Source organism: Malus domestica, chromosome 02, assembly GCF_042453785.1.
Source record: "Malus domestica chromosome 02, GDT2T_hap1".
Lineage (NCBI taxonomy): Eukaryota > Viridiplantae > Streptophyta > Magnoliopsida > Rosales > Rosaceae > Malus > Malus domestica.
Genome location: NC_091662.1, coordinates 13,379,408 through 13,397,670, shown reverse-complemented (window position 1 = coordinate 13,397,670; position 18,263 = coordinate 13,379,408). Strand labels below are relative to the sequence as shown.

Here is an 18,263-nt window from a genome sequence, read left to right as displayed (position 1 = left end):
ATCCCTTGACACATGGCTTCGATATACTCCTCACTGTGTAACCTAAACTGATTTTGAATTCTGACAGAACTTACATTGATTTCCATGGGAAGCACTGCATCTTGCCTGAAAGTTAAAGCATAAGGAGTTGCCCTTGTTCCTGCCCTTTTGGAAGTTCTGTATGCCCACAAAGTATTCCCCAGCTTTTCATGCCACTTTTTTCGGACTATCTATCACCATTCTTTTGATAATGTTTACCAAAATCTTGTTGCTGGATTCTGCCTGGCCATTTGACTGCGGGTAGTAAGGACTGGACTGGATCATCTTTATTTTGTATTTGCTTGCAAACTCTTCAACTTCTTTTGAAATAAAAGATGGCCTACGATCCGTTACTATGGTTTCGGGCACTCCAAATCTATACAGAATCTTGGTCTCAATAAAAATTTTAACTGCAGCCGAAGTTATGGATTTCACGGCCGAGGCCTCTACCCATTTGGTAAATTAATCTGTTGCTACAATGATAAAAGTGTGCCCCTTGCTAGAAGCTGGATAGATCTGGCCGATGAAGTTCATTGCCCATCATCTGAAGGGCCAAGGCTTGACCACTAGATTTAAAGGTACTGAGGGTACATGTTGGAGAAGACCATGCCTCTGACATTCTTCACAGCCTCGGGCATAAGATTTGCAATATTTTTCCAAATCGAGCCAGAAATAACCATACCTTCTAAGCAACCACCTCATCTTCGTTCCAGCCTGATGTGCTCCGCAAATTCCTTCATGTACTTCGGCCATTACTCTCATAGATTCCTCTTGGCCTAAGCATTTCAATAATAACCCGTCTGGAGTTTTCCTTAGCACGTCATTCGCCCATAAGACATACTTAGTTGCTTGCTGTCTATCCTTCTTGCTTGTGGGTGAAGAGGGATCTCTTAAATAATGAATGATGGGCGACCTCCAATCTTCTATCTTCGTTTCTAGAACCATTACATCCAGACTAAATCCTTTTTCCAGGACAAAAGGAAGGTTTCTTCTTTGAATCTCGACATCCAACCCATATTTTCTTTCCTGTATTAGCATGCCTGAAGCTAATTGCGCCATCTCGTTGGCTGCTAGGTTGGATCCTCTGGGAACATAACTAACTGATATCTCAGAATCCCAATAACTCAGCAATTACGTGGCCGCCAAGTAATATTCAGCCATAGTGATATGTCTACACTTGAACTCCCCATTTAGCTGGTTTATTACTAACTCTGAATCGCCAAAGACCTCTACCTCCATTTCCCCCAGATCCATCAAGATTTCCAAACCAATTATTAAGGCCTCATACTCTGCCCGATTATTGGTATTCCCTTGGTAATCTAAGAAAAATGAGTAATAATGATAAACCCCTTGAGGGTTGATAATTATAATCCCAGCTTCTGAAGCCTTATGAGTGTGGGAACCATCAAAATATAGCTTCCAAGGAGTAATCCATAGACCAGCCACTATTTTTATCTCTTGCTGGACCTACTCCTCTTTGCCCGAGACACCTTTGCTTGGCGGGATCCAAACACTAGTAACTTCCAGGGTTCCCGGGATATTGATTATCTCATCTTGAGACTCTTGATGCTCCACCAAGAAGTCAGCAATTGCTTGGCCTTTGACTGCCCTTTGGGGTACATACTGAAAGCTGAATTCTGATAATGTTAGAATCCACTTCCCAATCCTTCCTGTTAGCATTGGCTTTGATAACATGTACTTTATCACATCTGTCTTGGCGATGATGTGCACGTGACAAGGTAACATGTAATGCCTCAGCTTATTGGCAGTAAAATACAGAGCTAAGCATAATCTTTCTACTGAAGAATATCTTGTTTCTACCTCGGTCAGAATTCTACTGAGGTAGTACATTGCCTGCTCTTTCCTGCCTTCATTATTTTAAGCTAGCAAACTTCCGATTGATTTATCTGAAGCGGAGATATATAGCTTTAAGGGTTTTCCCCTTTGAGGTGGTACCAACACTGGCGGAGAAGTCAAATAAGCTTTGATACTGTCGAAAGCCTTCTGGTGTGGTGGTCCCCACTCGAAATTCTCCTTATCCTTCAGTCTTAGCAAAGGAGTCAGCGGCTGGATCTTGCCTGCTAAATTGGCAATGAATCTTCTCAAGAAATTAATTTTGCCTAGCAGCTTCTGGAGTTTCACCTTGTTGGTGGGTGAAGGCGACTCCATTATTGCCCGCGATTTGTTCTTGTCCACTTCTACACCTCTTTGATGAACCAGGAATCCCAAAAAGTTGCTCGCTCTCACTCCAAACGCGTACTTCTTTTTATTCATCTTCAATTTGTGGACCCTCATTCTTGTCAATGCCTGCCTGAGGTCTATCAGATGCTGCTCTTCTGTCTTGGATTTCACCACGATGTCATCAATATACACCTCCATATTATGGCCAATCAGATCATGAAAGATGGCATTCATCGCCCTTTGGTAGGTCTCACCAGCATTCTTGAGCCCGAATGGCATGACCAGATATTCATATGCCCCCACATGCCCAGGACACCTAAAAGTTGTTTTATGTATATCTTATGGAGCCATCTTTATCTGATTATACCCGGCATTTCCATCCATAAAAGATAAGACTTTGTGTTTTGCTATTGCATCTATGGATAGATCTGCCATGGGCATAGGATACTCATCTTTCGGTGTAGCGCCATTAATATTTCTGTAATCAACACAACATCATAATGCTTTTGTTATGGCCTTTAAAACGGGTACAATGTTGGCTAACCACTCCACATATTTGGTTGGCCTGATGAATCCGGCTTTTACTAGCCTCCCAATCTCTTCTTTGACCTTCTCTTCTATCTTCTTCGACATCCTTCGCGGTGTTTGCTTAACAGGTTTATATCCTTCCTTGATGGGCATTCTGTGTTCCACCAAGGTTGCATCTAAACCTAGCATCTCAGTATAATGCCAAGTAAAACAATCTTTGAATTCTTGCAAAAGACAGATAATTTTTGCCCGATCATCAATCTCCAATAAACCACTAATTTGTATTGGTCTTGGATCTTCCTCTGTCCCTAGATCAATAACTTCCAGATGATCTTGGACCTCTGGTTGTGGCTTATCAGGTTTTGCACACAAAAATTCGACTAGCTCCGGGTTCTCGGGCAGGTCATCGGGCCCATCTAGGTCATATATGCACTCGTCCATTTGAATGGTCATTTCCAATTCTTCTCGACAAGATTCCTCCCTGCTTTCATCTTGGCTGGTTGAAGCTCCTACCTGCCATTCCTGCTCTTCTCTGTCTAAGAGCTCATTTTCTTGTCTTCTTCCTTTCCCATACACCAATAGTCGTTTAATCAGGGATCTGACTACCATTACATGATCCTTCATTTTTTGTACTGTCATTGATGATGTAGGGGCGTTAGGATAATACAAGGTCTATCCCACTCCTCTCTAGTAAGGAGCATTCCTTGTTCTAGAAGCTTTTGGGCCGTCACCTTGGTAGGGCGGCTGTTCTCATTTGCTCTTGAACATTTCAAAATTCCTACGTTGGGATTGTAGAAACTTGTTTCAGCAACATTGGTTGTGGGAAGAAATGGCCGTGATTCGGCCTCTACTATCTCCCAAAAGCCTGGTCCCTCTGCGCCTGCCTCATGATAAACAGCCACTTGTTGATGTAGAGTGGAGGGTATGGCAAGACTTTGGTGGATCCAATCTCTTTGGAGTAAGGCTCCATAAGTGGAAGTGCAGTCCACCACAAAGAATGCCAGCATGATCTATTTAGACCTCAAATCCACTTCTAAAGGCAATATCCCATAAGTCTTAGTGATAGCGCCCGAGAAGCTAGAAACCGTGAGGTCTGTAGGAATAAGATCTTCTGTGCCTCTCCCCAACTTTTTCATTTGCTTGGCCGGTAATACATTAACAACTGCTCCTCCATCAATTAAAATCCTTTTGAAGGGCACCCTCTCCAAATGAGCTGTAACATATATGGGCTTCAAATGATTGGTAAGCGAAATGTTCGGGTGGCTGAACACCATCTTATCTATATAGATCCGTAAATGACCATCTTTGGATGCTTTAGATGATTCAGCTTTTCCCAATTCTCCCTCTTCAGCTACCTCCACACTGACATGGGCCATCATTGGCTCAGTTGTCACATAGTCTCATTCCATTGTGGCAGGCTGATTAGGTCTGGCACTAAACATGGCGGATAGCACGTACGCCATGTTGATATGAAAGTTGCTAGGCTCTGGTAGTTCTTCTTTCTTACTCCCAATCTGGTCCATGAACTCATCTAACCAAGCCATCGTATCTGTTGGAAGCAGTGGTTCTGGTGCCCCCTCTTGCTGATTCACGCCTGAATACGGTGTTTGCTTTGGAACTTCCCCGAAAGAATCCACTAATGATGGAGAATGTGGTTTTCTTTCAGGTGAAACAGTTCCAAAACAAATAGGCTGTTCTGTCTTCCATCCGGGAGTTAGCACCATGATCATATCTTCTTGAGCTCTCCTCAAAATCCTATACTTCCCAGGGTGTAGGCTTTGTGGCACATGGTTTCCCTCACCTTCAGCCTTGCTATTAGCCTTTTCCACCTTTTTTTTACTCCTCCAACGGAGCTGACTACTCCCTCCAGATGACGTTTTCTCCAACTTTTAATTCTTGGATGCTTCCGACGTCGCAGGGGTTTTTAAGGAGTTCATGTAGGCTTTGTGTTGCCTTTGAACCCTTCTGACCATGGAAACTCCCATTTGTTTAACGGGCTATCCATTTTTCCCAACCACGTACCATTTTCGCCCGAGGCGGGCAGGGTTATCTTTTTTGATAGGATTTGTTATCCTGTCATTTCGCCTGACTTCTCTTCCCATATGGCTGTACTGAGAGTGTTGTACACTCCTCTCCTTCGGCTTCTTGGCATCTTTATCTTCTGCCTCCTCAGAAACTTCATGATTGCGAAATATCTCTGATAAAGCCCTAGGTTGGGAATCGCCTCCTAACCGCTGAAAAACACTTCGGGAGGTATCCCTTCTTGCAGTCCGCCGAGCTTTCTCATGTGCATTTCTTCTCTTTTCTTCTTCATTCCTCCTGATCAGTTCATGATCTATGAGGGCTCCTATGGGTGGTATTTCGAGCTCACACTCGCATTGGCCCTTACTGCACAACACCATCCCTTTAATTATAGCTGCTCTTGGATATTCGGGCAAGTTGACCACCCTTTTTGTGGGTTCATCAACCAATCTTCTTTCTTCCTCCCTTGTGACTTTTTTTCCTCTTCTCAGCCCAGGCCATACTGATCATATTTATTGGGGCCCCTGAGAAGGGATCCGTAGGTTTATCCATCACTGCTTCCTCTGGCTGGTTGGTTTTAAATCCCCTATTCTCCCTATCATCTTTTTCCCCAAGTTGAGGTAAAGATATAGGAATAGTTGGTCTTATATCCGGGTCAGCTTCCTTCCTGGAGCCTGTGGAGGTGTTCTCCAATCTTTGTAGCATTTGCAACAAAGCAATTTGCAAATCTTCTGATCGTTGTGACATATCTCTTTTGATCAAATGGGTCCCACTAGGCGTGCCAAAACTATGTTCGTGGCTAGAATTTTCGTCGAGGATGTCTCATAGCCGACGAACACACAGCTCCCCGAGAGGTTGGTGCCGGTTGATGCTTTCTGTCGGGCTTTTGCTTCACTGGCGGGCTTATCGGGCCAGGCTTATCGGACAAGGCTTGTCGGGCAAAGCTGAAAGAGAAGGACAGAGTTAACGTTGAAATGTGCATTCGTGGGGCCTTAGGTGTAGGCCTTGAGGCTCACAATCAAGATTAACTTTTAAGTGCTCAGGCGTGTCACTGCCATCTTCAGCATGGCAGATGTAAAACGGATGTTGAGTTTTAGTTGTATATATATCCGAGAGACTATGTTAGTTATGATAGGTGCCTTTGTGGGGCCTTAGGCGTAGACCTTGAGGCTTCCAGTCAGTAACTGACTCAGTACTCGCACATATAATGTTCGTTTCATTGATTGTATGAGTCTTATAACCATTATACTTCTGATTACCTGAGCCCGAAGAGCAGAATGAATCCAAATAGGTGCCTTTGTAGGGCCTTAGGTGTAAGCCTTGAGGCTTCCTATCAGAATTCATTCTATACTCAAACGTTCTATGGTAATCATAATATAATAGAAATAAAACTAAGGGATAGGTCGATTACTTGCGCCCCAAGTAACTTCGGACTTCTGTTATCAAAACTTGTCGTGGATGGGTTAAGTCCACATAAGGTTCTTTTTAATGCCTTGAGGCCAAGGACTTTTAAGTGATCAATCTTACATGCCCGAGAGCTTAGAACTTAGATCTGGTTTAAACTGTGAGGACATATTCAAATCGGATTCAAGAGCTGAGAGAGTCTTTTAATAGTCATCTTACTAGAAATAACTTGAATACAACTTGACGTATATAACATATTGCTAGGTTAATGAATGAAAAGACAGAAACAAAGAAGGTCGGACAAGGTTTAACCTTGTCGGGCAAGGCTGATCGTCTTGCAACTTCCTATCTTTGTGGTTTGTCGAGGGGGTTGAGAGCTTTTAGAAAAGGGGTAGGGAGATGAGTTTACATAAAGAAATCGATACTACACCAGGTTCTTGACAAGGTAGCAGAGCTATTACAAAGGGTTTATCCCGAGAGGGATGAAGGCTTGGGCTGACTACAGCTTCGTTTTGAAGGCAAATCTGGCTTAGAGCAGAGTTTGTGCTTGTATTTGTTTGTTTGATTGAGTGTCCTCAACTCTGATTTCTCTTTCTTCTTTTATAGACACTTTGGCTTGGCCTCCTGTAGCAGTAATCTTGCCCGAATGCAGTTTGAAGTATAGTGACTCATCAGTTATTTACTTGTATTGCCACTGTAAAGTACTTTTGGGCTGATTAACTGGCTGGTCTACACCACTTGGTCTTTAGGTAGGTGGGCAAGTGGTGTAAATGATCTGCACCTAGTCGAGAAGGGCCTTTTCTGCCTTCTGGGCTTGGGCTGGACTTCGGGCTTCTCTCATCCTTTTGGGCCAACTCCTTTTTAAGCCCAAAGTTTAAGTTTTAACCCAAACACCCTTCACACGTAGGACAACCTATTTTGATACAATGAAGAAAGTTGAGGTTCCACTATAGAACCAATTGGCTATATGGGGAGTAGCCCAACTTACTTATAAATCCATGCAAGGTCCCTCTTCCCATCAATGTGAGACTCATTCTCAACAATCATATAAGCACAAATGGCATATGCCTTTTAATGTTGTTTTGGTCACGTTGAATGCTTCAGCTGGAGATTTTGACTCCTTATGCAAGTATGGATTTGATGGATATGTTATAGATTGGATTTGATCAAATGTAAACGATGGGATTATATTCCATTTTATTATGCATGCATGGATGCACATGGACCAACGTGGTGGAAATAGAGAAGTTCTAGTTGGAATAGGAAGCACAGTCTGAGGGCACGGTTTCTTTTGAGGCATGCAAAACATAATGAAGGAAACATGGGCTATTTGAATAATGGTGATGATATTGTAGCAGAGTTAGATGATGGCATTCTGTCATATGCTAAAAGATAGGCTCTCGCTTATCTTGAGAAGTCTTTGACTGAAGCTCTAGTTAACGGGTATGGCGGCATAATATCTTAGGTTATCTGCATAGATCAATTCATGAGTTTGAATTGAAATCAAATTCTACACAAGTGTGAAGCCGCGCATAACAACATTTGCTTCTATAAATACAAAGCCGCAAATAACATTCAAAACTCTTGCTCTACGTGAAATCTCTTTTGAGAAAACATTGTTCTAACCTCGTTGAGCACACCTTCAGTTAATCATAACAACACTATAGTTGACAATAGGTGACACCTTCAGTTAGTCTTAACAGCACTGGAGCCGTAGAATTAGGTGATCGAGGAGCATCTTCAGTTAGTCTTAACAGCACTGGAGCCGTAGAATTAGGTGATCGAGGAGCATCTTCAGTTAGTCTTAACAACACTTATTCGAGTTCGGCTAGTTATTTATCTCCATCTCGGCCTGTAAGGGGTCTTTGAGCCCTTATTGGAAGAGGTCACTTCATTAGCCTTCTCAGCAAAGTGAAATGTTACCAGTTTACCTCGCTCAGCACATCGAAAGCCGAGTTTATTTTATGATTGGATATTTGCAAGTGCATTTCAGAGTTCGACATTCAGACGACCGAATCATATTTACAATCAAGACACTTATCTTTTTTAAGTATTTGTGTCCATACAGTCTGGTACTTTGGTGTACTTATATTTGCATAAATATAATTATGGAGACTGAACCCGGCACCGACGATTCATGAATTTCGAAGAAACTAGCATCCTTGTCTTCAGGCTCTAGAACCTAGAGGCCGAGACGGATTCCTTCCTCGGTCGTAGTCGCAAGACATAGAAATCAACAGTGCATTCGACACCACCACCACATTCATTCACTCATTGATCGAGCTCGGCTATCGAGTTCGCACGCCCCGCATTCAACAAAAAACGTAATTAGCTCATTAGTTATTCAGCCTACACATCACGTAGGCTTGTTAGTTTTTAGAGTAAATAGTATTTAAAGTTGAAGAGTATTTCCCAACTCTAATTTGCTAGATAAGTAATTTGCTAACCTAGAGCCACATATTTGGACAAGAACAAAACCACGACATACGTGAAACGATGAATAAAGTTTGTTTAAATTTTAAAGAGACGGATTGAGGTTTACCATTATCGTATTAATATTCTTTTTATTAAATCCTTGTGTAATTAATAAGTGTGAACCTTTTATACAAAAAAACCCTTTGTTGTAATTTAAAATTAAAATAATATAAGTTGTAGTTTGTTTTTTTATGCTCATAATCCTTAGAGCAAGTCCACCCCTAAAAAAATATGCCAGTATCCAGCCCATTTAATCTACTCAGTGAACAGTGATAGACCCCAATGAACAGTAATAGGCCAAATGCATAAAATAATTTCGGATAGGATTTCCGCTAAGATTTTCAACCAATCTTGTCACGCCAATAAATAAGAAATTACATAAAGTACTAAAAATAAATAAGAAATTACATAAAGTACTAAAAATAAATAAGAAATTACATAAAGTACTCAAAAATTAAGACGAAATTAAATAAAGTACTACAAATAAATATGAAATTATATAAAGTCTATGGAGCTAGGATATGTAGTGCTAGGATCTTCGTTGCTAGGATCTATGTAGCTAGAACCCCCTCGACTTGTTTGACTTGTTTCCGCATCTCTTGCACGCCTCCTTCGCACCACATCTCTTTTTTCCGATGTCCATAAATATTTTGAATTTGGAGACAGTCCTACTAAAGGCTTGTTCATAGTGTCATGATCTGCTTAAGCCATTCTTTCTTCTTTTAGCATCTCATTTTCTTGATTAAGTGCTTCTCTAATCATCTTGTTTTCTTGATTAAGTATTTCTCTTTGTCTCTCAGCCACCACATCACGTCTCTCAATAGCTGCTAATATTGCTGTCATAACAACAACTTTTTCCTCATCTCTAACTACTTCTCGGGCCATGTTCAATTCAACTTGACGAGCAAGTTCGTCCATATATTTAGTGTAGTCATTTTTGGAAGAACTACCTTTTTTCTTTGATGCCTTTTTACCTTGAGGCCTGAGGGACTAACGAGTTGGTTAGGTCTCTGACACTTCTTCAGGCGTCCCTTCCATCTCTTCAAATGTGTCGCCTTATTGTTCGACCGTGTCTGCTTCTGGCAAACTGTGTAGACCCATGCTGTGCATGACAACTTCTGGACTGGTTGCCACAATTATGTATCTGGGGCAATCTTTGACAATTTGCCAACATTCCCATTTGCTGAATGATTTGTTGTGGTTCTTCGCATTGTAGAATGCTTGTGCTTGTAGTGTCTATAAAATGCGGGTATAACACAAATAAATAAATTAAAATATTGATGTGGGTGGAATACATATAAATAAATAAAAATATTGTCACCTGATTCGCTAAACTTGTCCCACTATGCAGATTACCGGAAGCATGAGAGATAGCGTTTTTCCAACAAGTAAAGAATGATTTGAGTTTTTTCCAATGACCTTGAAGACCTTGAGAACTTCTGGCGTCTTTTCCATGTACATCACAAAATGGTTTCATAATTTTACTCCACATTTCTTGCTTATCCATCTCATTACCCGTAATCAGGTCTTGAGTAGTGTGAACCCAACATTCACACAATGTAACATCTTCGATGAGCTTCCACGTAGTCATTTTTTTCTCTCAAAAATTATATGAAAGCTTTGCTAGAAATTGTTGAAAATATTGAAATGTGGTGTAAGGTGGAATAGAAGAACAAATATTTAAAATATTTCATAATTTTGATTAATTTTTTATAAATTTTAATTTAGTTAATTAATCTAGATCGTTAGATTTGAAAAAGATTCAAATCTAACAACCTATAAGTTGACACGTGGCCAACTGTCATAATTATGACCGTTGTGCCCTTTTTTTTAAATGTTTGGGGGAAAAACATGGACCGTTGATCTGTGGATCGAACGGTCCAAATCAAGCCACGTCACTAGCCGTTGGATGTCAAATTCAAATTTTTTTTTTTTACTGTTGGAAATCCAACAGTCTAGAAACCTAGCCATTGGAAATCCAACGACGCTTGACGGGCCACGTGGGCTACCCATCTGTTCGCTGAGTGTGCCTACACATGCGGGCCCCAGCTCTGAATTTTTGTCGACCACGCACACCCAGTCGCACATGCTTCCCAAGCGCCTGGCGTAAAAAAAAATTGAAATGCCCTCTGACGCCATGCTAGTGTCAGCATGACGTCAGATGGGCCGTCCCATGGGTCTGTCGATTCTGGGCCGGCCTATGGCCTGGCTTGGGCTGGGTGCCAGCTTATTAGGCTGGGGTGGAGCAAAAAATAGGGAGGCCGGTCCATTTTTCAAGCTGGGTGCCAGCCTAATAGCATGGGGTTGAACTGCTCTTATAACATTCCTTTTACATGGGTCAACCTACATTTAATTATAGGGAACTTTTACGAAAAGCTTTCGGTACTGTTCACTTTAACAAAAAACCACATTTTTACTCTAAAAGTCAATCCTGATGCTATTCACTTACAAAACCTTTTTGTCATTTTCGTTAAAACTCAAAATTTTCAAGCCATTTTCATTAGTTTTCCTTTAATTATATGCAACGGAAATGAAATGAAATAGCCAAATAGCTAGGTCATGCTCCAGCAACACCTAAAGGGAGAGAGGGTAGATAGGGACCTAGGGTTTTAAACCTAACAATTGCTAGGATGGACAAAATTCTTGGTGTTGAGGTAGCGAGAGATTTTTTAGTATGATCAAAACACGGAGTGATACACTATGTGTTATTATACAAATGATGGGATATGTATGCTAAAAAGTTAATAAGTTAAAAAATAAAATTTCCACCACTTATATAAAAACACGTGATGTACATTCCGATCACAATGATAAATTTCTCCTAGCATAGATCACGTCCCTTGATAAAGCTATGCAGGCATGTGGATTGGTGGTTATTGGATAGCAGAAGAACTTACAATAATGAGTGATTAAAGAGCTTTTAGGCAGAATCTCCTCCCCCATCACTGAAAATATTTGAGATTTGAGAGTTGAGACGCCAACTTTCGTTGTTATTCAACAAGATTTTCTTTGTTTTGTTTTTTAAAAGAGAGATAATTTGTGATTAGCCACGATTATTTACTCCGCTCAAACTCGAAGAGGTTATGAGAAATTTCGTCCTGCCTATGGCCTAGAAATTTTTTTGGACCATACACTCGTTTTGTATCACTTGTGATTATTTTGATTAAATAATTATTTTTATATTTTGATTCATTTGTTACAATATACTTCAAAAATGCAGATTGATATTAATTTGGGGTCGTTTTGAAAAACTAAAATGGTTATTAAACAAGCTCTAGTTTTTATTTTGGCTTTCTAAATTTTTTGTGTGATGGAAATCAAAGTTCTTGAAAAGGACCCCGGCGGAGTCGTTATTGGATTGCCAATTTACATTTGGACAAAATAACCCGGAAAATCAGTTGACTTCAATTATGTTTGGTTCACAATATATGGCAGCCAAATTGTACCAGCACTGCAAACCAGAGGCTAGTTTTCTTACCTTAACCCAAATTAAATTCTAGTGTCCCAGTTGTTGATTAAAACACAGTCGTATTTGTTTTACCTTTGCATGCAGGATCTGGAATTAGCTAAAATGTTGATAAGGCCATCTGGGATGTTCTTGGAAGACATGAACAAGGAAGGGTTGCTTACAGAAGCGAAATTCGGGTCGGTAACTAGGATTTTTGTAGTGTGTGAAGAAGATGAGGTGATGAAAGAAGAATTTCAACGGTGGATGATTGAGAATGGTCTGAATGCAGAAGTGAGATTGATTAGAGAAGCTGGCCATATGGTCATGCTAACAAAGCCTATAGAACTTTGCCAATGCTTTTGTGTTGGAAGAATAATGCAAGCTTTTGTCTAGTTTTGATGGATAACAGCTCAGCTTAGGCAGCTTTCGGATAGTCTTAGTGCTAGTGTTAGCTATTTGTTTTAGTCATGGTGTTTAATGCTTACTTTAGGCATACTTAAGTGATAATATTACCTCATCATTGTAAAGCTAGTTAGTGGCTTCAGTTAGAGAGAGTGGAGGTCATCATTATGCTTGCTTAGCTGCCATTGTCCTCTACCTTTTGTCCTCCATTTTTCTTTCCCGTTTCTTCTTCTATATATGTTTGATCTTGTAACTATTTTATATATAAAATATACATAAAAAATTCAATATGGTATCAGAGCAAGAACTCTAAATTCCTGACTCTAGTAATTGTTTCCGCTAAGTTTCTTTTGCTCTAAGCCAAGATGGCTGAAGAACTCTCTGAAACTGAAAGCTCGATGGATGCTCCAGCATTTTATAACGTTGAGGTCAATCCTAATCAACGTCTCAGTTCTGTTTTGTTGAATGAATTCAACTACCTTCCCTGGAGTCGTGCAATATCTCTTGCACTTGGAGGAAGATCAAAGCTTGGCTATGTAAATGGTGCTATTGAAGCTCCAGTAGTCACTTTTTCTACATACGAGTCGTGGCTGTGCAAAGATCAGTTGATCATGTCTTGGTTGCTCAATTCAATGGAGCGAAGGATTGCTAAAATTTTCAGTTATTCCGAGTCATCCATGCATCTCTGGAAGCAAGTAAAAGAGATGTATGGAAATCAAAATAATGCTGCCTGTGTCTTCCAGCTTAAGAAGAATTTGGCAAGTCTACAAAAAGGAAGCAAAGCATTTGTTCAACACCTTGGCAGTCTTACAAACATGTGGAATGAGCTCGATGTTTATCATCCTCATACCACTGATGCCACTGTGTTGATCAAGAGAGCAGAAGAAGACAAGATTTTTCAACTCTTAGCAAGCTTAGGTCCAGAGTTCGAAGACCTTAGAAGTCACATCTTAATGAATGCTGAACTCCCTTCCTTCACTGGTGTGTGTGCCATAATCCAAAGGGAAGAAGTAAGGATGAAAGTCATGAATCAAGAGACTAAAGACAGCGTTTCTGAGACTAGGGCTTATGTCTCTAGCAACAAACATCCTGAAAGCAAAGTTTACAAGGGAAAAAGACCAGATGTAAAGTGCAACTACTGTGATTCTCTTGGCCATATAAAAGATAGATGTTGGATTCTTCATCCGGAATTGAAGTCTAAGTTCTTGAAGGAGACAAAAGGTCCAGAGATAAAGGGTACACAAAAATATCTAAACAACAATAGCTACAAGGCCAACCATGCAGCTACCTTGTCGACAGAAGGAATGGTGAATTTCACTACCAATCCTGCTACATTAATCAATGATTTTGCAGCATATCTCCACAACAAACAGGTGCTTAACAATAGAGATAAAGCTCCCGTAGCTGAAGAGAAGAATCACACAGCTTTACTTGGAAAATTTGCTAGTTTTCTGGCTAAACATGACCATGTTTCACAGAAAGATATCCCAGGTATTTTCAGTGCCTTCTCTACTACCCTAAATGCTAGTAATGAACATGATTATTGGATCATTGACTCAGGAGTCACGGATCACATGACAAATAAATTAATAACTTACATGATTTTACAAAAATGAAAAAAATTTCTCATGTGTCAGTAGCTAATGGGAAGGGTGCCACGGTTGTAGGAAAAATAAAAATCAACTTATTGTCAAAACACATAGAGTCAGCAGCCCTTTACATACCTTCTTTTCCTTTTCAACTTCTATCAGTAGGAGCTATCACCAATTCTCTAAACTGTCTAGTCATTTTCTCCCCTCACAATGTCATTTTCAGGATATCATCACCAAGAGAACGATTGGTGAAGGTTTCTTGTTGAATGGGCTTTACTACTTGGCTAAAGACACTAAGAATCCCAAGTTTTTTCAAGTCAATTCAAGTGTTTTTCAAGACCAACAACTTTGGCATCAACGTTTGGCACATCCTTCTAATAAAGTAATGTCTTTTTTGTTTCCAAAAATATGTAAGGACAAGTTAAAGTGTGATGTTTGTCACTTGTCTAAGTTTTCTAGGTTGCCTTTTGATTCTTCCACTTCTAGAGCTAGCCATCCTTTTGAAATCATTCATTCAGACATTTGGGGTCTAATACTAGAGTCCTTTGATGGATATAAATACTTTGTAACCTTTGTTGATGATTTTACAAGGATGACTTGGTTGTATCTTTTGAAATTTAAGAGTGAACTTTCAAATGTTTTTCAAGATTTTCACAAACTAGTTGGTACTCAATTTGCATAAATATATGTCCCATAACATGTATCAATATCTTAGTATTCATGGCATACTGCACCAAACAACATGTGTTGGCACACCCTAACAAAATGGGATTGCTGAAAGAAGAGAAAGAATAGAGACCTTCTTGAGAAGACAAGATCAATCATGTTTCATATGAATGTGCCAAAGAAATTTTGGTCACAAGGAGTACTTACAGCTGCCTACCTAATCAATAGATTGCCTAGTAAAGTACTTAGTTTCAAGTCTCCATGTGAAATGTTGAAAGACAGACAAAATGATCTCTCACACTTAAGAGTTTTTGGGTCCACTTGCTTTGTTCACAACCAATCTCTCCACCGTGATAAACTGGATCCTCGAGCAACCAAATGTGTTTTCTTTGGTTACTCATCTACCCAAAAGTACTACAAGTGTTACAACCCAATCACAAAGAAAATAATGGTTTCAAGGGATGTGAGATTTGATGAAAACATGCCCTACTTCTCTAAGAAACTAAGTGATGCAGATCAGGGGGAGTTTTTGAGTGACATGTTTCCATTACCTAGTGTTCCTCTCTATCAAGAAAGTCCCATTTCACGTAACCCACCAACTCTATTGCATGAGCTACCTTCATCTCAAACCACAAATATTGAACCTTACGTTCCAACTCGTCGAATCCCTTCTAGGGTTCGACAGCCTCCACTTCGACTACATGATTATGTCACCTACACTTCTAGGTATCCTCTTACAAACTTTGTTTCCTTTAAGCAGTTTTCCCCCTCTCATACTTCTGTTCTTAGTACTTTGGACAATACTCATGAACCACAAACATTTCAAGAAAGCAAATGAACTTAGTACTTTGGACAATACTCATGAACCACAAACATTTCAAGAAGAAAATGAACTTGAAATTTGGCAAAAAGCGATGAGGGATGAACTGCAAGCTCTTCATGACAACCGAACCTGGAGTGTAGTTAAACTTCCCGAAGGGAAGAAATCAGTTGGCAGCCGTTGGGTGTACAAGACTAAGTTCAACTCAGAATGGACGATTGAAAGGCACAAAGCTCGTTTGGTAGCTCGTGGATTTACTCAGACTTATGGCTTGGATTACAAGGAAACATTTGCTCCCGTAGCCAAAATGAACACTGTAAGGGTTCTATTATCAATTGCCGTAAATAAGTCTTGGCCTCTTTATCAAATGGATGTAAAGAATGCTTTTTTGCATGGGGAATTAGAGGAGGAGGTGTACATGAAACTACCACCCGGACATCCTCAATCAGATGACCCCGACATGGTTTGTAAATTGCATAAATCCATTTATGGATTGAAACAGTCTCCACGTGCATGGTATGCAAAACTGAGCTCCATTCTTGAAAAGTTTGGCTTTCAAAGAAATAGTGCTGATTCCTCACTATTTGTTCGTGATGGCTTAGTTGGAAAAGTAATTGTTTTAATCTACGTTGATGATCTTATAGTGACAGGTGACAATGCTGAAGAAATTCACTCTCTCAAGCTCGCTCTTCAAAACAAATCTGCAATCAAAGATTTAGGACGTCTCAAATATTTCCTAGGTATTGAGCTTGCAAATTCACAGGAAGGCCTATTTCTTAATCAAAGGAAATACATTCTTGATCTTTTGAAGGACTCTGGCTTAATAGATAGTAAACCTGCACGTACTCCTTTGGATAGCAAGCTACAACTTAGTACTCACAGTGAAGCTCTCTCTGATATTACTAAGTATCAAAGACTTGTAGGAAAGCTTATTTACCTCACAATCACGCGTCCTGATATCTCTTATGCCGTGAGTATTGTGAGTCAATTTATGCATGCTCCTACATTAGCTCATATGAAAATTGTGAAGAGAATTCTTCGTTATCTAAAAGGGTCTATTGGTCGAGGACTCCTTATGACAAAAAATGATAGCACTGCCCACATGGGATATACAGATGCTGATTGGGCTGAAAATTCTCTTGATCGCAAGTCAACAACAGGTTTTTACACCTTTGTAGGTGGCAATTTGGTAACATGGCGCAACAAGAAGCAAACTGTAGTAGCTCGATCCAGTGCAAAGGCCGAGTATCGAGCTATGGCCTCCACTGCGTGTGAACTTATTTGGCTGAAAAGCCATCTGTTGGATCTAGGCTTTCCCAGCAATGAACCTATGTCTATGTTTTATGACAATCAAGCTGCCATGCACATTGTTTCCAATCCAGTCTTCCACGAGAGAACGAAGCATATTGAAGTGGGTTGTCATTATGTTCAAGCACAAGTTCAATTCAAAATCATAACCACCTACTATACTCGCAGTCATGATCAGTTGGCTAACATTTTTACCAAATCTCTTCCTACGGTTCCGTTTCTGTGCATTCTGTCCAAGCTTGGCTCAAGGGATCCCCTAGATCCAGCTTGAGGGGGGGTGTTGGAAGAATAATGCAAGCTTTTGTCTAGTTTTGATGGATAACAGCTCAGCTTAGGTAGCTTTCGGCTAGTCTTAGTGCTAGTGTTAGCTGTTTGTTTTAGTCATGGTGTTTAATGCTTACTTTAGGCATACTTAAGTGATAATATTCCCTCATCATTGTAAAGCTAGTTAGTGGCTTAAGTTAGAGATAGTGGAGGTCATCATTATGCTTGCTTAGCTGCCATTGTCCTGTACCTTTTGTCCTCCATTTTTCTTTCCTGTTTCTTCTTCTATATATGTTTGATCTTGTAACTGTTTTATATATATAATATACATAAAAAATTCAATATTTTGTAAAGTGGCTATGAAAACACCATAAGATGTTTTCAAATCTTCAATAAACCCAAATCTGTTCCCTTTTTTAACTATTGTAAAGGGCACACTCTTTTGTTTCCAAGTTTTATCACATTGCTACTCAACGTATTATCAATTTCAAACTTCTGGCGTTTTTTATTGTATATTTTTCTATTAAATGCTTATGTAACTTTTCCGTTAACTACTTATGTGCCTCACTTCCAAAAGGCAATCAAACACCACAACATCTCGTTAAGGGGATTTTTTGTAAGAAATTTACTTCCCCTGCACAATTTTGGTCTAACACAAAGCGTAATTGTCAAGGCAATTACCTAGAATATGAAAGATTTACGTCATGGCCATTTTCAAAAATCATTTAAAACATGAAGTATATTTTCAGATATCTCCTTTTTTGTGTGGATGGGGGAAATAACAACTACACACTTTTTAGCTCTTGTACACACTTATCTTTATTTTGGTCATCAAATTGAATAAACAAAAAAAAAATAACACATAAAATTAAATAATGGTGTGTAGAAAGAGAAAAGAGCAGTGTGAATATGATTTTCCTTTCAATATATATTGTAATCTCTACTATGTAGTGTGTTGTTTAGGTACATATAATGAAATTATGAAAATTTGGCAGTTGAAAGATACAGAACAAGAGCATGATCATGTGACAAAATGCTATTTTCATCTTAGTCTCTTTCCAGTGTTGGTGCATGCACCAAATAGCTAGGTTGCATTGAGGCCACTGATTTTATATGGATAACATCATAAGAAAAA

General features: G+C 39.7%; 1 protein-coding gene and 1 long non-coding RNA gene across 2 annotated transcripts; both read left to right on the top strand.

Moving 5' to 3' along the window:
• The first annotated feature begins 11,880 nt into the window (after nt 1-11,880).
• On the top strand, nt 11,881-12,367 carry LOC139190407 (uncharacterized). Its single transcript, XR_011574657.1, has 2 exons — nt 11,881-12,092; nt 12,182-12,367. It is a non-coding gene; the product is annotated as an uncharacterized lncRNA (long non-coding RNA).
• A 476-nt stretch (nt 12,368-12,843) lies between these two features.
• On the top strand, nt 12,844-14,094 carry LOC139191156 (uncharacterized). The gene has a single exon (XM_070811718.1). It carries the CDS (start codon nt 12,844-12,846, stop codon nt 14,092-14,094), a length of 1,251 nt encoding a protein of 416 aa, XP_070667819.1.
• Nucleotides 14,095-18,263: the final 4,169 nt, after the last annotated feature.